Raw genomic sequence first — 24309 nt, 5'->3', positions numbered from 1 at the left:
TCTCTCTCGGCTCCACCTCCCAACATCTTATGGATTGGTAAAATGCCAAAAAATCTGTGCACAGTGGGAGCAACAGATCATGGTCATATTTTATCAGAGTGATTGAAATGGCCTGACCATGGTACAATACTCTACAGGCTAAAATTATACAATAGCTAACATGGTGCAATACTCTACTGCTACTGAAATGCCCTGAGAAACTCACATGCATAGGGTGAACCTTACTCGGACAAACCTTCAGAAACTAAAGCTTCGTAAAGCTTACTGGAAAATGGTTTATACAGGAAGGACAGGTTGTGAATCAACACTGAACATTTATAAGTCTTCACTATAGAAGTAGATAATGATTAAGGCCTGGAACCCACTAGCAGTACTTTACTAAGCCATTTCTAAGCGCTTGTGATTTAAAAAGCTCTTGCTAATGTAATGCTATGGGTGTGATCCCACTGAGCAATGTGATTTTATAAAAATCAACTATAGCATTGCATTAGCAAGAGCTTTTCAAAACACTAGCGCTTAGAAAAGGCTGCTATTGGGTTTGGGCCCTAAAGATCTGAAACAACTTGACATGTGAAATGAAAAGTTCTGGGTACAGCTGTCCCTGTGAGAGGAGCACACTTACAATTTGTTAGCAATATCATTCCTGAACCAGGTGCAATACTTTTATTAATACTTTTATTAATACTAATAATTTTCAGTCAAAGCGCATACATAAATTACCATGAGTGCACGTTTTTTGACCAGGAAAAAAGGTGTCCAAATGCATTACAGTGCCAGCCCACTCTTGTGATAATCCAAGAGGATCTATAACAGTGTATTCTTGTGTGGGCAGTTTTCAATTGCTTTTGACTGATATTTCATAAAATCAAATATGAAATGGTCCTTAAAGAGAACCCGAGGTGTGTTTAAAGAATGTTATCTGCATACAGAGGCTGGATCTGCCTATACAGCCCAGCCTCTGTTGCTATCCCAAACCCCACTAAGGTCCCCCTGCACTCTGCAATCCCTCATAAATCACAGCCATGCTGTGAGGCTGTGTTTACATCTGTAGTGTCAGTCTCAGCTGCTCCCCCGCCTCCTGCATAGCTCTGTCCCTGCCCCCGTCCCTTCCCTCCAATCAGCAGGGAGGGAAGGGATGCAGGCGGGGACTGGAGTTCTGCAGGAGGCGGGGAGAGCAGCAGACTGACACTATAGAGATAAACACAGCCAGCTCTGACAAGCTGTTTGTCAGCAGCGTGGCTGTGATTTATGAGGGATTGCAGAGTGCAGGGGGACCTTAGGGGGGTTTGGGATAGCAACAGAGGCTAGGCTGTTAAGGCAGATCCAGCCTCTGTATGCAGATAATATTCTTCAAACCCACCTCGGGTTCTCTTTAAGTGGTTAATAACTTTGGGTCTCTATACCAAGTTTATCTACAGGAAATTAGAGTATTCCAGATTTAAGCACTTTTAGTAAAGTTATTTCTTATCCAATGCTTAATTTCTTACAACACAATCTGAATACATTCTAGTGCAAAATGTTCATCCGTCTATGTATTTAAACAGGCAAATATGGAATGTGTTCCTATGAGTCAGAGAGTCGGCTTCACAGTAGGTACTGAAGGCCTCCAGACTCCACGCTAAGGATGAGATCCACTTGATACTAAGGGCTCTTTCCCACTAAGACGTTGCGTTAGATGCAACGTTAAGGTCGCATAACGTGCCCCTAACGCAACGCATGTGAGCTTTGAAGTTGGACGTTATATAGAGCCGCGTTATGCGTCTCTTGATGCGTCCGTGATGCGTACTATTTGATGCATACTGTCGGACGAAAACGGCGCATGCGGCAAAAGACTGTGGAGACCACGTGATCGGAGCACTCCGCATCACGTGGTCCCGCAAGCCAATAAGCAGCTGCTCCAGGAAGTAAACAGTGCAGTGCATATTAATTAGCCATGTGGCTGGCCACAATAGCGGACTCTCCCCTCCTCCTCTCCTGCACCAAAAAAACCAAAAAAAAAACAAAAACACACATTACTGAGCATGTGCAAACAGTCTAACGCGGCTAAAACCACCTATAACGCACAGCATGCTGCACTTCCTTTAAACGTCCAGCGTTACACTGTAACGCAACGTGGGCACTGTGAACAGCCCATTGGTTTTCCATTACTGTGCGGTGGGGTGCGTTACAGGCTGCTCTAACGTGCACCTGTAACGTCCCACTGTGAAAGCAGCCTAAAAGTAAAACATGTAAGGCCTACTGAACAATACGATTGAAAGGAAGCATCTGATCCATAGCCCTAAACTTATTGACAACTTTTTCTTTCAGAGAATTTTTTTCAAGGAACTGTGCTTTTTCTTCATATATTAATGAATAGCAAACGTTTAGATGTAGAAGATACACCCAAAAATGAAATCTCCACTGCCAACACATTTGTTTATCTTAATTTTATATACCATTATATTAGTCTGTATGCATCTTGCCTGAATATAAACTGTGGGCAGGGCTTGAAAACAGCAGACAGAACACTTCTGTCTTCCACAACATTAATCAGTGTTGCATAATATGCTGGCACTTTATAAATACAATAAATAGTAAATTAATTACTTTGCTGTCATTTTATCTCTGTTCATAATACACATAATAAATAAGCGCATGGAGGTGGATACTACAAAACTAATTGAGCAATTTGTAACCAATATCTCCTGAAAATTATTCCAAGTTGATGCAAATGTATGCAAATTATTATGCAGCTTGAAAATAGACCAATCAATGGGTTTAACCTCCCAGGTGGTATTGACAGTTATGCACATCAACACAAAACATGCTGCAAACGGTATTGATGTGCATACACATCAATACTCTCCTGCACTGTAACCTAGACCATTGCTTGACACATTTGGGCAAGTTACAGGGAATAAAAATTATGAAAATTAATTGGATCACTTTTTGCACCAAAATCCTGGGGAAATTGAACCTCAGGGAGGTTAAATTGATTGGACCATTTTCAAACTGCATATATTTGCATAAACATTTGCATAATTTCAGAAGTATTTGCATCTCATTGATCATCCCTACTCCTGAACCATCAAAGCATTTCACAAAATTAAATATTCCGAACATTAGAGGAAAGCTCACCCCAGGCCGTGCATCCTCACGCTCTAGAATCTTCTGGGCTTGATCAGCTGGAAATTTCAGCACAGTCGTAATAACTTTTGCCATTGTCTGTGTTAAAAAAAGAAAGATTCAAATAAAATTGAGGGAGAAGGTGCATTGCAATAAACTTGCTACTTCATGGATACGTATACGATGAAATAATGCATGGATTTACAAAGCAGATAAACTCTCTTACCTTAGTTTCCCGCCCCATCATGTATTCAAACATTACTTTTCTCAGATATTCAAATTCAGTAGGCTCTCCAAAGACATTGATATCGCCATGCCTATGGTTCTCATCTGTACAGAATATAAGAATACAAACAATTTTGTAAAACTCATATCATTACAATTAGATACAGTACTTCAAATTACACAATGTTAGAAGGCACAGCAACCATTTTTTTTTTTTTTTTAAAGAAAAATTAAAATGCTAATTTACACTTTATTAAAACACATGCTTTCAAAATGCACCAGTATAACGTAAATTTCAATTTTAAAGTTAAGGCTTTGAAACCCATTCAACCCATTTTCGCACATTGGGCATATTTCTGTGTGCACCTAAACCAGGGCTGTTTCAAGGCATGGACCATCAAGGTATGTGAAACTAAATGCAGAACTTCCTCTCTGCAATAAAAGATTAGCCACAGCAAGAGAACATTTATGTAAAGAAAAAGTCTTCATTACATGTATGGAAATCCTAAAAAAGTAAAATTAAGTTTTGCAGAAGACACTGAAAGGGTTAAGCCTCAGTGTTCAATATATGAAAAGCTTCCAAGGCACAGTTCTTCTGCAGTCTATTCAAAGTTGCTGCTAAGAACTACCAGTTACCATCTGCCTAAACAAAAAACTCAGATGTAAATTTCTTAAGCAACTATGCCCCATATACAGTACAACTCATTTTTTTCTCTTCAGTTTTCTCCTAGGAGACAATTTTTCAACTTCTATTTAGAATAACGTTTCAGTACTTTGCAATTAAAAGAGCACTAAAAAGTAGTTGACCAAGCTTTATAAATTTTATTTGGAGTATTTTTTTTTTTTTTGCTTACTGGTGGTTTTAAGGGCATTTTATTGACAAATTTGAAAAGATCACCTTGGAGAAAAGTTAATTGCATATCAGCCTATATGTGGAATAGACCTCTTTAACCATTTTAACCTCCTTGCGACCGCCTAACGTCAATTGGCGGCCGCAAAGTGGCTCCCCCAGGACTGCCTAACGCCGACTGGCTTCAAGTCCTGGGGAGGAGATTAGTACATCCCCGCTTGAGTGGGGGAGCTGAGCTCCGTCAACAGTCTGCCAGCGGCGATCGTTGCTGGCAGACTAAAGAAAAGACGGACGTATTTTTTTCACTTGTACAGCGATGCGATCTATTGCAGCGCTGTACTGGGGACAGCACTGTCACTTGGCTGTCCCGCCGAAGCGGCTGAGGCCTATGAGAGAGGATCCCCTGATTGACCATCGGGGGGAAATAAAAAAAAAAAATAGTCACATTTATTTAAGTAAAAAATAAAAAAAAAAATAAAAAAAAAAACCCAGCGTGCAGCAGTGATCAGAGCCCACCAACAGAACGCTCCGTTGGTGGGAAGAAAAGGAGCCAAGATTAATTTGGCTGCTAAGCTGCATGGCTCTGCAGCGGGTTGTTAAAGCTGCGGAGCACTGAATTGTAAAAAAATAGCCTAGTTGGGTGAATTCATAGTACGCACCATACAATTTTCTGTAAGATTTTCTGTAATTAGATTATTTTTTATAAAGTACTGCTAGAGACTGGTCATTATCTCTGGTGCATTGTCTTCTGGTTATCTCCTGCTGAGTAGAACAATGCTTAATTGCTTGGCAGATAGATGGTTAGATAGATAATTTCCAACATGTTGGAAATTATCTATCTGGCAAGTAAATCTAATGCTGGGCATACACGGGCAGATATTTTGTTATCAATCGAGCAGCTGATGGCTCGATTGATAATTTCCGACAGGTCCGATCACCGCATGGATCGATTCCCCACTCGATACCGGCGGGGATGAGCGGGAATCGATCCGGGCGGCTGTGGGGACGCGGCGGGAGTCGATCCGGTGGCTAATCGTGCCGCCGGATCTAACCGTGTATGCCCAGCATTACAGAAAATTGTATGGTGTGTACTAGGCATTAGCCTGTGCTCCTTAAAGCGGAATTGCAAATAGTTTTTAAACAAAGTCTTTCACTTAACTGGGGCTTCTGCAAGCTCCCAGCAGCCGCCCTGTCTCGTGCCGGTCCTGCCCGAGCCTCCGTTCTCCCGCCGCTAGCTGCTTTCGGTCTTTCCACCGGGCCACTGCGCCTGCGCGGCTCTGGCCACGCGTATCCTTTCTTCGCGTCCCCTGCTATTGCAGAGGGGAACGTAAAGAAAAGATACGCTTGGCCAGAGCCGCGCTGGCATCGACTTAGAAGTCTAGGAACAGAACGGAATGGCAGCGGGAGAACGGAGGCTCGGGCAGGACCGGTGCGGGACAGGGCGGCTGCTGGGGGCTTGCAGAAGCCCCAGGTAAGTGAAACACTGTTTAAAATCTATTTACAGTTCCGCTTTAAGTGGTTAAGTGCCGCCTAGTGGTCAGGATACACACTGCTACCCTTTCAATGTGGCATTTCCGAAGACTGTAGTTGTTAATAGGGCTTAACTTTTTTGTGTGTTTTATTCTTCAGACAGCAGATGTAGAATTACAAGAGTTGAACTAAGGGTTTGTGCCATAACACTAACAAAGCAGGACATAACATTAACATGCATATTCTGGACTGAATTAAATAGGCAAACAGCACTGCACAATTGTCTGCAGTGTTACTAAAACATACTTTATTTTTAACAAACAAAAGAAATTTGTTATCTCCGAACTTAAAAGATCAATGGTTCAATAGTCTTTTATCCATCAATTCACATTCATGCCTCACAAAAACACAAAGTCTGCATTGCATAGCTAAGTTGATGCAGGCACCAGAATCAACAAGGAAGAATCTAATAGGCAAATCTGTCAGGATTACACAAGCAACTAAACTGTAAACAATCCACTCCAAGCCACTGCAACTGTGAACTGCAGTAAAGTCATGTGTGATAAACGCATACTGCATCAAGGAAATCTGGTCTGGTTTGAAGGTCAATAGCGCTATTTTGGATGACTTGGGAAGTCGATTATGCACTAGATGTGTAGATACTTTAGTATGTCCTGTGCCATAAATAACAGACTTTAGGACAGGATCACTAAACATGAAGGTAAATACCTTTTGGGAGCAACCCCTAAAGCAGTGGTCCTCAAACTACGGCCCGCGGGCCGAATGCGGCCCCCTGAGTCTTTGTCACTGGCCCCCAAACACAAAATGTATAACTTATAGATGTGGCCCACTGCATCTTTTAATATATCAAAGTCTTTTGTGTATATGGATAAGCGCTCAATGCTTGCTTGCACGTCAAGTACAGATGCAGATAAAATAAGCCCCCCCTTCGGGAAAAGACTCACCAGATGTTGCGGCCTTCAGGGCCCGTTATCACTTTCGGGGTATTGGCCACCCCGCAGCCTCACTGGCAATCCACAGGTTACTACTCCAATTCCTTAAAGTTGACCTTCTATTAGATAAGGTCTGCAGCGCTTATGAGGTAATCTGGCATCCTTTTGCAACAACAGGATCCTCTCCAATCTGCTCCTCAGTGTCAGTCTTTTTAAAGAGAACCCGAGGTGGCCTTGTATTACGTAAGTGGGGCACAGAGGCTGGTTGGGCACACTAACACCAGCCTCTGTTGCCCCATCGTGTGTCTCAAAGACCCCCCTGCTCGCCGCTATACTCCCCGCAGTGCTGGCGACACGCTGCGCGTCGCCAGCACAATGTTTACTCTAGCGCTGTCTGTCAGCGCCGCTCCGCCGCCTCCCCCGCATCGCCGCTACCCGCCCTCGTCCCTTCCCTCCAATCAGCGGGAGGGAAGGGACGAGGGCAGGTAGCGGCGATGCGGGGGAGGCGGCGGAGCGGCGCTGACAGACAGCGCTAGAGTAAACATTGTGCTGGCGACACGCTGCGTGTCGCCAGCACTGCGGGGGTATAGCGGCGAGCAGGGGGGTCTTTGAGACACACGATGGGGCAACAGAGGCTGGTGTTAGTGTGCCCAACCAGCCTCTGTGCCCCACTTACGTAATACAAGGCCACCTCGGGTTCTCTTTAAGGGAGGCTCCCTTTGCCATATCGACTTGTTCATTTGGCACTTTTATTGGCCTGATGAAGCGGGCTTGGACCCGCGAAACGCGTTGCCTGTGCTAAATAAAAATCTTTTGTCATATACAAGGATTTCGTTATTGAGGTTAAAGACGTATAGTAGCAGTGCACAATCCAAGCATTCTTCACTGGAAGCCTGCTACGCAGCAAAGCATGCCGGGGAGAAGCAAGGTCTGGATGCGAAGTGGTTAAAAAGACTGACACCGAGGAGCAGATTGGAGAGGATCCTGTTGTTGCAAAGGGATGCCAGATTAACTCATAAGCGCTGCAGACCTTATTTAATAGAAGGTCAACTTTAAGGAATTGGAGCAGTAACCTGTGGATTGCCAGTGAGGCTGCGGGGTGGCCAATACCCCGAAAGCGATAACGGGCCCTGAAGGCCGCAACATCTGGTGAGTCTTTCCCCGAAGGGGGGGCTTATTTTATCTGCATCTGTACTTGACGTGCAAGCAAGCATTCAGCGCTTATCCATATACACAAAAGACTTTGATCGATTGATGGTGCACGCATCTGGGAAGAGCGCTCCCACCAATACAACATTTTGTCTATATTACACTGACTAGTGGTCGTTTGCATGCCCATATTGGACTTGTTTAACCCTGTATGAGCGCAGTGTCGGGGTGCTTCTTTGCATCTTTTAATATATCGACGGCCCTCATATAGAATAGCAGTGCTGGCACCACCCATCCACATACTGTAGAAACCAGCGAGCAGTAATTTGCTGGCTTCCAATTCTGCATCAGGTGACACTGCTGGCCAACTGGACGGCAGGTTGTCACCTGGGTATGCTTCACTGTCTGGTGCACAAAGACGTTCTACAGGCGCCGCATGACTGAATGGCTGCTGCTCCGCGCATTATTGGGGAAAATCAATCCCCTACATTCAATGTCATATTCTTCAAAAACATTTTATGCATGTTCCACCCCCCAGCAGTCTGAAGTATGTTGACCCGGCCCTTGACCGAAAGTGTTTGGGGACCCCTGCTCTAAAGCATCTTTTTGAATCAGTTTTAATCACATTTTTCTTCAGCTTTTTATGATAAATCTGCCCTAGCAATATTCTTTTCCCTACTGGGATTTTTATTTTCATAATAAAAAAAATAATGGTCGATTAAAACAGGAAGTGGAAACTCTATTTTGTATTAACATGTACCCTTAATATTTACTTTGCTGCTATGAAGATCCATCTTTAGCAGGGCATCCAATTATTATGTGAGAAAAAAAAATAGTCTACTGTACAGTCCAGAGTCACATTATTTTCTGTACATTTACAATGGCTAAGGTAATCTTATAATAATAGTGTGTAAAGTGATCCCCACCCATATAAAGTACCCTTTTGTGTGCACGGTGAACCCCAAACATATACACTACCCCTTAGTGTGCACAGCGAAACCCACACATATACAGTACTACTCAGTAAGCACAGTGAACCCCACACATATACAGTACACCTTAGTGTGCACAGTGAACCCCACACATATACAGTGGCTTGCAAAAGTATTCGGCCCCCTTGAAGTTTTCCACATTTTGTCACATTACTACCACAAACATCAATCAATTTTATTGGAATTCCACATGAATGACCAATACAAAGTGGTTTACACAAGAGAAGTGGAACAAAAATCATACAGGATTCCAAACATTTTTTTTTACAAATAAATAACTGCAAAGTGGGGTGTGCATAATTATTCAGCCCCCTGAGTCAATACTTTGTAGAACCACCTTTTGCTGCAATTACAGCTGCCAGTCTTTTAGGGTAATAATAATATAAATAATAATCGAACATTTGTATAGCGCTTTTCTCCTGTCGGACTCAAAGCGCTCAAGAGCTGCAGCCATTGGGACGCACTCAGGAGGCCACTCTGCAGAGTTAGGGAGTCTTGCCTTGAACTCCTTACTGAATAGGTACTGACCCTAGCCAGGATTTGAACCCTGGCCTCCCATGTCAAAGGCAGTGCCCTTAACCAGTACTCTATTCAGCCAATGCCGTATGTCTCTACCAGCTTTGAACATCTAGAGACTGAAAACCTTGCCCATTCTTCTTTGCAAAACAGCTCCAGCTCAGTCAGATTAGATGGACAGCGTTTGTGAACAGCAATTTTCAGATCTTGCCTCAGATTCTCGATTGGATTTAGATCTGGACTTTGGCTGGGCCATTCTAACACTTAGATAGGTTTTGTTTTAAACCCTTCCATTGTTGCCCTGGCGTTATGTTTAGGGTCGTTGTCCTGCTGGAAGGTGAACCTCCACCCCAGTCTCAAGTCTTTTGCAGCCTCCAAGAGGTTTTCTTCCAAGATTGCCCTGTATTTGGCTGCATCCATCTTCCCATCAACTCTAACCAGCTTCCCTGTCCCTGCTGAAGAGAAGCACCCCCAGAGCATGATGCTGCCACCACCATATTTGACAGTGGGGATGGTGTGTTCAGAGTGATGTGCAGTGTTAGTTTTCCGCCATACATAGCGTTTTACATTTTGGCCAAAACGTTCCATTTTGGTCTCACCTGACCAGAGCGCCTTCTTCCACATGTTTGCTGTGTCCCCCACATGGCTTGTGGCAAACTGCAAATGGGACTTATTATGCTTTTCTGTTAACAATGGCTTTCTTCTTGCCACTCTTCCATAAAGGCCAACTTTGTGCAGTGCAAGACTAATAGTTGTCCTATGGACAGATTCCCCCACCTGAGCTGTAGATCTCTGCAGCTCGTCCAGAGTCACCATGGGCCTCTTGACTTCATTTCTGATCAGCGCTCACCTTGTTCGGCCTGTGAGTTTAGGTGGACGGCCTTGTCTTGGTAGGTTTACAGTTGTGCCTTCCATTTATGAATGATCGCTTGAACAGTGCTCCGTGGGATGTTCATGGCTTTGGAAATCTTTTTGTAGCCTAAGCCTGCTTTAAAGTTCAATAACTTTATCCCTGACCTGTCTGGTGTGTTGTTTGGACTTCATGGTGTTGTTGCTACCATTATTCTCTTAGACAACCTCGGAGGCCGTCACAGAGCAGCTGTATTTGTACTGACATTAGATTACACACAGGTGCACTTTATTTAGTCATTAGCACTCATCAGGCAATGTCTATGGGCAACTGACTGCACTCAGACCAAAGGGGGCTGAATAATTACACACACCCCACTTTGCAGTTATTGGTTTGTAAAAAATGTTTGGAATCATGTATGATTTTCGTTCCACTTCTCACGTGTACAGCACTTTGTATTGGTCATTCATGTGGAATTCCAATAAAATTGATTGATGTTTGTGGTAGTAATGTGACAAAATGTGGAAAACTTCAAGGGGGCCGAATACTTTTGCAAGCCACTGTACAAAGTGCACTATGGAGGCTGGAGGGGAAACCATCAAGGAAGTGGTAAAATAATTAAATCGCCCCTCAAAAATACAATATGGTTGATTGCAATAGCCCGAGAGTGGAGGATGGAGCATGCCTACACAGATATCAGACTGTCAGCCCCCCTCCCCCCCCCCAACACAAATGATTGTTTCAGGTGACAGAAGCCTAACACTTGCACAAGACCTAACTGACTGGCAACCATATCATGTGACTACAACCGTCCATCTTTCACTCCTGCAAGTCCTTTAAACATATAGAATCCTAACGGAGCTCTTTGCAGCCTTATTTTTCTAAACAAATTTCAGGATGGCATGGAATAAACCTTACAAAGTGTCATTTATTCTCCTTAAAGTTTAGCAAAGATTGTCAACAACAAACCAAGATTATAATTAACAGTATTATTCCTCACCTTTATAGGGAGTGCCAAAAGGAGAAACAAAAATACCACGAGTGTATTTTTTTAACTGGTCTTCCAAAACATTTATCTGTGCAGATGAGAAGAAAAAAAAATTACAACAGGCTAAGTGCTTAATCTGCATTCATTTGAAAAAAATACTAGACTATTCATGATATTTAAAAAAAATATATTTTTTCCCTGGAAGCTTTTCAACTCAGAAATGTACTAATAATAATTTTGAAGGAAGCAGATTCATCAAAGCAATAGAGGCTGTCACTCTGTCACTCACTGACAATTCAAAAACACAATTTCTTGGTAGATGGCCAGGAACTGCCTAAATGCTTTTACATTTTGTAAAAATGTCTTCAATAGAAACTGAGAAGTTTGTCAATATGTTAATTTGAGAATGAGGAGTCAGCAGCACTTTGACTAAAGAGGAAGCAACAATGTACTCCTCTGTTAGCAACACGAGCAATGCTGTTCTTGCCAGTTCAGACAATGGGCCTGATGTACAACAGTGAGGTAAAGTTGCTGTGCGCAGGGAGCGCACAGCAATTTTACCATTGCCAAACGCCGGGGGGAGCACTGCACATTAACTCTTTAGCGCTGCTGGCTTTAACAGGTTAACGTGTGCATTGCTATGGTAATTTTACCCCAGTAGCACTTGTGGTGCTAAAGAGTTAATGTGTGGTGCTCCCCAGCATTAGAGATGGTAAAATTGCCCTGCCCACGGTAACTTTACTGCACTGTTGTGCACTAGGTCCATTGTGCGATAAAGGAATCACCTTTAGAAGAGTACATGCTATGTAATGCCAGGTACACACAATACAATTTTCTGTTAGATTTTCTGCTAGATTTAAGGTGCGTACACACGCACTACTAAAGAGGACGGGTCCATCAGACCCTCCCGCTGGGCGGTCGTTCTCCCGACAGTAGTGCGTGTGTACAGTCTGTCTGCAGACTGATAATGCTGTTTCTGAACGATCCAGAAACAGCCGTATCAGTCTGCAGACAGACTGTACACATGCACTACTGTCAGAACGACCACCCAGCGGGAGGGTCTGACAGACCTGTCATTCTCTTCAGTAGTGCGTGTATACGCACCTTTAAGGTGCGTACACACGCACTACGGCCGCCAACGACGGCTCCGTCAGACCCTCCCGCTGGGAGGACTTTCAGGCGACAGTAGCGCGTGTGTACGCACTGTCGACGGACTGATAAGGCTGTTTCTGAACGATCCCCCGGGCGGATCGCTCAGAAACAGCCTTATCAGCCCGCCAACAGTGCGTAGACACGCGCTACTGTCGCCTGAAAGTCCGCCCAGCGGGAGAGTCTGACGGACCAGTCGTTGGCGGCCGTAGTGCTTGTGTACGCACCTCAACTTGCCAGATAAATCCTATCCAACATGTTAGAAATGATCTATCTAACCATCTATCTGCTAGCAATTCGGCATTGTTCTAATCAGCAGGAGATAACCAGAAGACAATGCACCAGAGATAATGACCAGTCTCTACCAGTACTTTACAGAAAATAATCTAACAGAAAAATCTGAAAATTGTATGGTAGGCATAATACATACTAATACAAAGCGCGATTATTCCTTATCAACCAAGCCGCTGATGGCTCGATTGATCATTTCTGACAGGTCCAATGAAACCGCTCGATCCCCACGGGCGGACAATAGCGGGGAATCGAGTGGAATATAAGGAGCGCCCGCGGGGATGAGCGGGAATGGATCCGGACGGCGGCGGCGACGACTTTCCTATCAGACTTAAAGAGGAACTTCAGCCTAAACAAACACACCGTCATTAAGTTACATTAGTTATGTTAATTAAAATAGATGGGTAATATCTCTTACCCACCCTGTTTTAAAAGAATCTCAAATAAAAAAAAAAAAAAAAATTTGCACCAAAATAGCAGAACGAGCACAACATCATCTAACATCATCAGAAATTCCATCATGCTTTGCACAGCATCAGGGGGAAAAGGTAAGGGCAGTTTTCTTTAATGAGGCGGAGCTTAGCTTCTGTGCAACTAAAACCGAGGCTTCGGTAAGAAAAGCAAAGTTTTCGCTGTGTCGTGCTAATGGCAGTGATTGGCTTTGGATGTTGCAGAAACTTCCAACTTAATTCATAGCAATATTTTTATATGTACAGTATAATGAGCAAATTGGTAAGTGTTAACTATTTTATGTCTATCTGTCTTTGCACCTGTTCTTTCAGCTCCTGCATGCTCAGTTTGGCTTCATTCAGCTGGGTAGTCTTTTTGGCCAGTTGAGTCTAAATGAGGGAGAAAAAAAAACATGAAAAACTGAACTTCTATGAAATGAATCAAGCACAGAAATGACAATATTGAATATTTATATCATACACATACATTCCTTTCATTAGATAAGACTGAACAAAGCTGTAAATTCCATTAAAAACTTCAAGGCTTGTACAGTATAATGCCCAACCTGTTCAATGTAAAACTACCTTCAATAAAAATACAACACAGGTGCGGGCACATGATGGCTGCAGGGGGCTGGCAAAAGCCCCAGGTAAGTAAAATTCTTTCTCCTGCATTCGATAGGTTCCCTTTAAAGGACAACCAAGGTGACATGTAACATAATGAGATAGACATGTATATGTACAGTGGCAAGCACACAAATAACTATGCAGTGTTCCTTTTTTTTCCCTTTCTCTGCCTGAAAGAGTTAAATATCATGTATGCAAGTGACAGTTTCTGTCCAGGTTGGGACTGGGTCGGACAATAGTGTAACCCTCACTAATAAGGAATTACAGCTATAAAACACTTTCCTGTCAGTAAATGGCTTCTGAGAGCTGGGAAGAGATAAAAAGGATCAATAGTCTATAGATTTTAGCTCTGGCATACCTCAATGCATGTGTCATTGAGCAGAGACAATGAAACAGTAAAAACTAGATTTAAATATAAAATAAAACTGCGGGATATCTAAAAAAAAAAAGAAGTAATTTTTAGGAGAAGGAGGACAGATACAATTGTTTATATCATCAGCTTATTTTCCCCTCGGATGTCCTTTAAGGTGACCCTGTGTGAGAATTGGTTCAGTGCCCAATTAGGGTGAAGTGGCATTTTATGCAGACTAGTTGTTACCATCACTATAGTGCTCATTTTGGGGGGGAAAAAGTGTCTGCAGAGCGCTCACCTTATTTGTACCTCTCTCTCCAAAGTGCATACTGTCATAGTTTGATGCAATTTCAAAGAAGTTTCATTAAAGTTTGGCTTTTTATACAGAGGTGTGCTGCTGCTATGCCTTTTTCTACGTTTGGGTAAGCAGCACTCCTTGAGGCCACTACCTTTTTCTTTATATCAGTCTGCAGAAAGCTTTACTGGGTCATCACATTTGCAATGTTTCTGGTTAATGGAGCAGTCTGTACATAATCATACTCCTGCACTGCCTGGTCACATGGTCGTATTCCAACCTCTGCATAAGAATGGACGATGGCTTATAGTTAAAGGGGTATATAGGGGGCGTGACCGGAAGTCCATGGAGTAGGACGCAGCAGCGGTGAGCTCCCGTCGAATCAACCGAAAAATCTATCCGTACTTAAAGCCAGTTGGCCTCGCAGCCACACAAACTTCACCTGCACCTAGATAACAGCATCGCCGATCACTGGGCAGACTTTCATGATGACCTGTCGCGGATCCGAAGCGGCAGCCATACTTCAAAGGTTCAGGCTAGATGCCCAAGATGGCGACACCCGAGATAGCATCGGCATGGAGGAGGAAGAGGCACCCCAACCCTCACTAGAGGACATTCTGCAAGGGATCGCAGCCTGCCAGGAATCGCTCACACACATCACTACCAGGCTGGAAGAAGTAAAGTCTGATGTAACGCTACTTGCGGTGGCTGGAAAGTGTAATGGTTAAGGGCGCTGCCTCTGACATGGGAGACCAGGGTTCGAATCTCGGCTCTGCTTGTTCAGTAAGCCAGCACCTATTCAGTAGGAGACCTTGGGCAATACTCCCTAACACTGCTACTGCCTATAGAGCGCGTCCTGGTGGCTGCAGCTCTGGCGCTTTGAGTCCGCCAGGAGAAAAGCGTGATATAAATGTTCTGTGTTTGTTTTGTTTGTTTGTTTACTTAGGGCAGACATGCAGTCCCTGCGCACTAGAGTTACTTCGGTGGAAGACCGAGTGAGCGCCATCGAGGACAGGATAAAGCCCCTAGAGCGCGACTCCTCTCAAACCCAGCGTGATGTTCGTCTTCTGAAAGAACGACACGAAGACCTCGAAAACCGCAACAGACGGTCAAATATTCGTATTGTGGGCCTACCCGAGAAAGTAGAAGGAAGCGCCCCTGAGAACTTCACAGAACAACTGCTAATAGGGGCGTGGCTTGGCACCGCTCTGAGATGGCTGCTTGCTAGGAGAGCTCCGTCCGTGCACCCGCTAAAACCTGGTTTCCAGCCTAATCCCAAACATGAAAGAGGACAAAAAGACTACCGGGACCTCTAAGAACCCCGGGGACACAGCATCTCGACCACCCAAGAACGTTCCGGAGATGTTTAGAGCGCAGAAGAATGGAAATGCAGGGCGCGCCTCTCCCACTATGGCGGCCACTTCACCTAGCCCTACAGAAGACTCTTCTTCAGGCACAACTCGTGGGCAAAAAGATTCCAAGGTACTAGAAAAGCTGAATAATATGCCGACATTAGCATTCATGAGAGAGATAGCTGCAGATATAAAAGAAACATTCTCCACTGCCATAGCGGACCTTAGAGAAGATGTGACGCAGATTCACACCAGACTGTCCTCCCTAGAGAAGGAAGGAGAGGACACCCGCAGTCAAGTAAGTGACTTGCAGACCAAGTCAGTGAAGCAAGACAACAAGATGTTCGAATTTCAGCAAAAATTGGAGGACTTAGACAACAGAGGACGTCGCAACAATATTAGAATAAGGGGCCTCCCTGAGTCGGTAACCCAAGACTCCATCCTCGAGGCTGTAACCGCCATCTTTAACCAACTATTAGAAAAACCTAAGGACAGCCCGATAGCAATAGAAAGAGCACACCGTGCGCTTCGCCCCAAGGGACGAGAAGAGGGTCCCCCACGCGACATAATCTGTTGCCTATCTAGCTTCTCACTGAAAGAAGAAATTATGAAGAAAGCTAGACAGCAAGATGAAATATACTTCAATGATGTCATTATCCAGCTCTACCAGGACCTGTCGATTATCACCTTGCAAACAAGGAGGGCACTGAAACCATTGTTACAGCTCCTAAGAGAGAACGGCATTGTTTACCGCTGGCGCTTCCCTTTCTGCCTACAAGCAACGAAGGGATCGATTACAGCCAACTTGAGGCACCCGCTGGACTTGGAATATTTCTGCAGAGCTTTCCATATCCCCACAGTAGACCTTCCAGACTGGCAACACCTAACTACTGGAGATGGACCCCCGACCCTCACAGCGGTGGACCGCACTGGGTCTGTGAGGAGACGAGACCGCACTTCGAGCAACTCCAGCGATCACCAGCAAACCCGCAGAAGGCGCTTTAGCCAAGTCTCCGAACTCGCTGATGATGACCCACAGGAAAACAATGCCGGGTCTGCATCTGAGGAGAGTGACGCCGACCAAGGCCCCGTCCTACAAGACAATGCAGATGAGTGACTTCTTCTTTCTTCTCGTTCTCCTAACTTGGCGACTTTTTAGGCCCTTCACGGGTGACTACCTCCTAGGGCTTTTTTACTGCTCGCTCAATCTTTTTGTTTTTTGACATGCCCCTCTAGGCCGGAGTTCACCCATTTCCTATTATGCCTTAATCTCTAAGTTAATTATGATGCCGGTATGTTCTTTTCCCCCTCTCCTTGCTTGCCCTCTATCCCAGGACAACCGATCTGGATTCTTCATAAGGCACTATATACTGTTATATCCACCTAACCCAGTGCGCAAGTCGTTGTATGCTCAATACTTAACTACGTAGTTGTTCCTATGCAATATATACAAATGTTAAAATGTTTAGCTTAGATGGTTAAGTCGTTCACAGCCGTATAGATATAATGGTTTAAAGGTTACTCTAGTTTAAGGTTTTATGTTGCTGGCTATATACCAGAATCATTAATCACCTGCTATGCTCATATAACTTAATTTCCTGCTCTTAGGTTGCGTATACTGCTAGATAGCACAACTAAGAAACCTAAAAGCGAAACAGACCAGCGAAGGCTGAAGATCTTAATACTTAGAGCCTCTTATATCTGGATCTGCTGGACCCTGGGTCTCCCAGATTCAATATGTTTGGGCCCATACCTCACATACGCACTCTGAAACCAGGAAATTGTGGCGGGTCGACACAGGACACTCTCCTGAGTACCATTGATTGGATTCCTGTCACTTAATCCCCCACACAGTGTAACTAACTGCACTGACCCTCAATCGGTCAACTAACTAGACAGGTCATAGACTGATCTGTCTACACCGTACTGGCTTCTAAACTCAGTTGAAGCACTTAAGCTGATTCTTATACTCAATTTGTACTAATCTGTGCTTTTGCTCATGATAGCTGTTTCTCTTTTGTCTCTCTCTATTCTTACTCTCTATTCTATATCTCTCCTTTTCTCATTACTAAGTGGTGAGGGGGCGGTCAAGTGGAGTGGCAGTTTCACAGTGTCAGACATAATGCCCCCACAAAAGAACTCAGTCCTTTGGACAGTCACATCCCATAATGTCAATGGGCTTAACACCCCAGAAAGGCGTTCGGCTCTCCTACACCTCCTCCAAAGCCAAAATGCCATGATCGCCATGATTCAGGAAACGCATTTTTCCAATCGATACATACCCTATTTAAGGGACAAAAACTATACCAGAAGCTACCACTCCACTTCTCCAGCAGGTAAAACCAGAGGAGTCTCTGTCCTCCTACATAAATCATGTGAGCTACAGGTGAAGGACCACGTAGCGGACCCTGAGGGTAGATTTATATTTGTTCATTGCACACTAGGTAACAGGGATATTACCTTAGCCTCGATTTATGCACCTAATGAAAAACAAGAGTCGTTCCTAACTGCTACTGCTAACAAATTACTAGATTACGCTAAAGGCATGATTATCTGGGGAGATGATCTCAACATACCCCTGCACCCACCAATTGATACTTCAAATGGCAAATCTCAACTCCCTTATAAAACAATAAGAAAGGTTAGGGACAGACTACATGACCTCTCCTTGGTGGATGCCTGGAGGACTCTGAACCCTCAAAGTAGAGATTTTACATACTATTCTGCTCCACATGGGAAGTACTCACGCATTGACCATTTACTAATCACCCAACTCGACTTAGAGTATGTCGCAAAGGCATATATAGGCTCTATAGCCTTCTCTGACCACGCACCAGTGTTTTTAAAACTTAAAATCCCCTTTCTGAAATCTTCCCAATTCAATTGGAAGCTAAACCCGGAGCTTTTGGAGGATTTGGAGTCCTCCTGTGCAGTCACCAAGATCTTATCTGACTATATGAAACATAATTTAACATGTGATGCTTCACCTCTGGCTATTTGGGAGGCCCACAAAGTAGTCATAAGGGGGGAACTTATTAAGCTGGGAGCACGAAAGAAAAATACTCTCGAATACAGACCCTACTAAAAGAGATCTCTCAGCTAGAGCAGACCCACCAAAAGAATCTCAGGGAAGACACCCTAACCTCCCTCCAACAAAAAAGACAAGACCTTAAACAGACTTTAGAGAGGAAGGCACAATATTCTATCCTCCAGACAGAAAAAGCCCTCTATGAATGGGACAACAAAATAGGCACATTCTTAGCTAGAAAACTTAAACGTAAAAAGGCCAGACAACTAATCCCATCAATTAGCAACCCTAAAGGTCAAAATCACTTCACCACCCCGGCAATCTTAGAAGCTTTCCGCAGCTACTACCTGGGCCTATATAACCTCCACTCAGCAGGTAGAGAGACACCCTCTCAGACAGACAAAAATAAACTAATCCAGGAATACCTACAAAAACATGGATTCTGCCCATTAAAAACAGATGTGGTAAAAGAACTAGAACTACCAATAGATCAAGGGGAATTCTTAAACATTGTGAAAAACTTGAAATCAGGGAAGAGTCCAGGACCTGATGGGCTCACAGCCCAATATTATAAGCTCTTTGCCAAGGCCTTGGCACCTTGTTTCATTAAAGCATTCAACAGCGTTTCAGACCAAACCATCCCCTCCGTGCAGCTCCTTGAAGCCCACGTGACGGTGATCCATAAGGAGGGAAAGGACCCCACCTTATGTAACAACTACAGGCCAATCTCACTACTTAATTGTGACATCAAGATATTTGCCAAGGCCCTGGCAAATAGAATCACTCCGCTTCTTCCACAGCTCACCCATCAAGACCAGGCTGGGTTTGTCCCTGGAAGGGAGGGCAGGGATAACACAACCAAGGCTATTGGAATTCAGCATTGGCTTTCTCGGCGTCGGTCGGATGGCTTTCTGCTGTCGACCGATGCCGAGAAGGCCTTTGACAGGGTCTCCTGGGATTACATTAGGGCAATACTCTCCAATCTAGGACTGGGCCCTCAACTCACCTCATGGGTTAACCTGCTGTATAGCAATCCATCAGCTAAAGTAAAGGCGAACCTCTCTCTCTCGGAGTCATTCCCTATCTCGAACGGCACTAGGCAGGGATGCCCATTATCCCCCTTAATTTATATTCTTTGCTTAGAGCCCTTCTTAAATCAGGTCAGATCTAATGCAAATATTCAGGGTATTAAGATTGGTCGGGATGAATACAAGATAGCAGCCTTTGCTGATGATATGTTATTCTTTCTATCAAACCCATTCACCACCCTCCCGAACCTGATGCAAGCACTCCATAATTTTGGACTAATTTCCAACCTAAAAATCAACTACGACAAATCCTACGCACTTAATGTTACCCTCAAAGCAGAGGATGTGATGACTTGTAGAGAGAGATTCCCCTTTAAATGGGAAACAAAAGCAATCCCATACCTTGGCATTAAGATACCAGAGAAACTAGACAATCTGTTTGACTACAACTACAGTCCACTCAGGGACAAAATTCAGAAAGAACTAACAAGCTGGAATAAGCTTAAAGGTCTGTCGTGGTTTGGAAGGATGGCATCTATTAAAATGACAATCCTCCCACAACTCCTGTACCTCTTTCAGACAGTCCCTGTCCGTCTTCCTCCAACTTTTTTGAAAAATCTGCAAACCTCACTCAACCAATTTATATGGGGCCATAAAAAAGTAAGGCTAAGTAACAGTACTCTCTCCCTGCCCTTAGACAGGGGGGGATCGGGCCTCCCTAACCTAAAACTATATCACCTTGCCTCGCACCTAGTACGGGTTACTGACTGGACAACCTCACCAACCCAGAAAGATTGGGTTAAGATAGAGCAAGAGATCATGGGCACCCAGATAAGAGGCTACCCATGGACACCCTCCATACAAACTAGTGGCAATAAATTAGACCATCCATTTATCGCAGCAACAAAACAAGCCTTTACGATATGCTGTAAAAAATACAAAATCTCTCTCCAAAATGGGCCCATGACACCACTACTAGGACATCCTCTTTTCACACCAGGAAATGACTCAGCTTTTCTCAGAGCCTGGGCTAAAGTAGAACTCCCCAGGGTGCACCACTGCTATACAGCTGGAACACTTAAACCCCGAGAAGCTATCACACACCCCACCATAGATCAAACTCTACCATACTGGACGTTCTTCCAGATTCGGCATTTCTTAGAGACACCCACCCTCAAACTGGCAGCGGTCCACAGACTCACACAATTTGATCAAAAGTGTGAATCAAAAAGTGAGAAACGCCATATGCTATCCTGGAATTACAACCTTCTGCTATGCGCACAAACATCACCAGCGCCTATCTTTAAGAAAAATTGGGATAAACTTCTAGGCTCCCCTCTACCAGAAGATCAATGGCTCAGGATATACTCAAATACGCACAAATCCTCCAGAAATACCAGGGCTAGGGAACAAAATTATAAATTCCTTACTCTATGGTATAGAACGCCTGAGATCCTAAGTAAATTCATGCCTAATGTGCCTAACACATGCTGGCGCTGCGAAAAAGGTCCAGGTAACCTACTTCACTTGATGTTTGACTGCCCTCTACTGAAAAGATTCTGGAAGGACGTCCATAGACTAACCCAACATATTTCAGGATGTAATATGCCTCTCACCCCAGACGTATTCCTCCTACATAACTCAACTTACTCTCCAACTCAATACAAGAAATCTATAGTCCCTCACCTGATCTCAGCGGCCAGAGCAACCATACCAGCATTATGGAAAACAAAGCTTGTTCCTACCCTAAAACAGTGGTTCTCGAGACTCGAAAGAGTTAAAGAGCTGGAAGAGCTGATCCTCATAGCCCATGACCAGGTAGACAAAATATCCAAAATATGGGCTTGTTGGTACGAATTTAAAGATTCTGATGAGTATAAGAGTATAATGTCATAGTTAGACCCCAAAAAACCTATCATCTGAACGATATCTGTCATAAACAAGCCACCATACGGTTCCCATCATCTCATCTCTCTACTTAGGATACCTCCGTCTACCCACCACTCTCCCTCACCACTCCTCTCCTCTTCTCCTTTTCTCTTTTCTCACTCAGTCTTCTTCTTTCTTTTCTCCTTCTTTTCATATTTTTACTTCATCTTCTCTCCTCTTCTCTATACCTCCCCCTAATCTCAGAAGCCCTTCCATGGGAACATTATTCCCCTACCTTACTCCTCTATGGAGTCCTGCCCTCTCTATAATAAAATGTGATCTTGCTCTTGCTTTCATTTGTACTTCATCTTAATTTGACATAACACCACTTCAACCATAAGGCATGGGATTAATCCTACTCTGAATAGCATATCTCTCTTTCTTCAAAAATTTCAACAACAAAAAAAAAAATGTTATTTGTAAACAATGCTACCCTAAATGCTCCCCAAACGTGATATGTACCATCATTCGGCATGAATGTGCACTCTGTAATAACCTGTTTGCAAATTTCATTCAATAAAATATATTGGAAATGAACAACTGCTAATAGACTTATTTGGCAGGTCGGTATTCTCATCAGCCTTTATTATTGAACGGGCCCATAGAGTGTCAGCCAAAACCCCTGCTCCTGGTCAAGCTCCAAGAACTTTCATAATGAAACTTCTCAATTTCCGTGACGCCATACTGCGAGCAGCACGAGACAAAGGAGAAGTTATCCACAGCAATGCTCGCCTTTCCTTTTATCCTGATTTCTCAATAGACCTACAGCGTCAAAGGGCCCTTTTTATCAACGCCAAGAAAAGACTGCGTGATGTAGGTCTTCAATATGCAATGCTTTACCCAACGAAGCTACGAGTAATAGACGGAGACCGCACCTACTTCTTTACAACACCTGAAGCCGTGCAAACATGGCTCGACGCTAGGCCTGGCTCTTCAACATCCTCGTCAGACAAGGCCAAAAGCCCTCAAAGGTCGTGAGTATGCCTCTTAATATGCTTCTACTCTTTTTGTTGCCTGTGCGAACTAGTCACTGGCGGGGCTGATTCCCCCTACCGCGGACACCAGCGTAACATTGAGAACCTTCACTTTTGCTCACTGTGGCCCTCTTCACCTATAATACTACAACGGCCGGGTTAATGAAGGCTTTCTGAACATATCCAATATGGAGTTCACCATGGAACACTATCACCCTATCCGCATGAGTGAACTGTGCCAATACCAGCTAAAACTTGGTATCTTGCTGCTTGTTGTGTTACACCGAAAATCTGGCAGGGTGACTAACAGGCATACCGTTACTTCCTCACTCTCCAACAAGCATACCTCTTTATACATAAGCAACAGGTTAATGCTATTATATGTTATAGTGCACGATAGTAAATTGCTGTTATGACGTTTTTACCTTGAAGGACGCACTGTGTGCGGGTATTGACGTGTTGTCGGTCCGGCGCTGGGGGGGGGGGGGGAGGGTTGGGGGGACGCCCACCCTATACCCCTACGTTCAAAACTCAATGCAATTATATGCCCTCTTCACCCGTGTTCACATTATTAGAGCGCTCTGACGCTTCTCGACACCGGGGCTCCTAAATGTCAAGCCACCACTTTCTTAGCAAACTAGGGGTGTCCCCTGCCCCTCCCGGTGCGGGACACGGCTGTCTGTGGTAGCTGCGCCCACGGTACCAACGTTACAGTATAGTATATAGCCTACGGATTGAAGCTTCCCTGTTAAATATGACCTTATGTGGTATAGTTACACAGAATATATTATCTCTCACCCTCGTGTCAGTCATATAATATGGATGCTATAGCACGGATAGTGAGCTGCTGTTTTCCTCCCCAACAAGACGCCACAGGCAGTAATACTTTTAAATAGTCGGCGGGAGCTCACCATTCAACAGTGGTGAGTTACAACCCTTTGCACCCCCTCCCCTCAAAGTTCGGGTTTTCTAACCTAAACGTTCTCCTCCCCCTTAGTTGAGGTGACTGCTTATTCCGGCATCCCTGGAGTGGGCCATCTCTCCTCGCGGTGGACTTGTGAACTTAACGGTTTTCCCCCCAAGTAAGGCACACAGCACTAGCTGTATCTTACTTGATAACTGTTCAGTTTTAGTTTCGGGATAAGGACCTATCTACGTTGGATGGGTCAGGGTGGGATTGGGGGTGTTGGGTGGTTTTTCTTTATTTTCTTACAAGGTTTTGTATCACCAGGTATACAGTTAAAATTAAACAGATGGTCTAGGCACTATTTCCACTACAGGCAATACTACAGGGCAAAACGCACTCGCCACAAAGCATAGTAGCACCAACTCAGGGCACTATGTAAACTAAGGGCTGTTAGTTGGAATGTCCGTGGTTTAAATGATCCCATGAAACGCCAGATGATTATGGCATATTTGCAGAGGCATAAACCAGATATCACAGCGCTTCAGGAAACACATCTCACAGGCGGCAGGACACAGGCATTAAAGCGCAGCTGGATTGGCTGGGCGTATCATTCTTCCTACTCACAATATTCAAGGGGAGTTTCTCTACTCATTAGGAAATCCCTTATCTTCCAAGTTCTTACAGTTAAAGTGAACCTCCAGACTAAAAATTGACTCAGCAGCACTGAAAAGGCTTGGTGTTTCTTTAAATGTTTCACAGCATCAGAACTTTTTTCTCTTATACAAGCCTCATTTTTAGCTGCACAGAGAAAAACTGCCCGGGCATTTTTC

At 44.2% G+C, this 24309-nt stretch overlaps 1 protein-coding gene across 1 annotated transcript in view; it reads right to left on the bottom strand.

Moving 5' to 3' along the window:
- The window catches only part of GOLGA4 (golgin A4), a 227626-nt gene that overhangs the window by 41119 nt on the left and 162198 nt on the right, over nucleotides 1-24309 (bottom strand). The window contains 4 exon segments of the mRNA XM_068236570.1: nucleotides 3118-3204; nucleotides 3332-3435; nucleotides 11111-11186; nucleotides 13309-13377. Coding sequence (XP_068092671.1) covers nucleotides 3118-3204; nucleotides 3332-3435; nucleotides 11111-11186; nucleotides 13309-13377 — 336 coding nt within the window.

Source organism: Hyperolius riggenbachi, chromosome 5 (genome assembly GCF_040937935.1).
Source record: "Hyperolius riggenbachi isolate aHypRig1 chromosome 5, aHypRig1.pri, whole genome shotgun sequence".
Classification (NCBI taxonomy): domain Eukaryota; kingdom Metazoa; phylum Chordata; class Amphibia; order Anura; family Hyperoliidae; genus Hyperolius; species Hyperolius riggenbachi.
The sequence above is the reverse complement of the archived record's forward strand: the minus strand, read 5'-3'. Positions and strand labels throughout refer to the sequence as shown.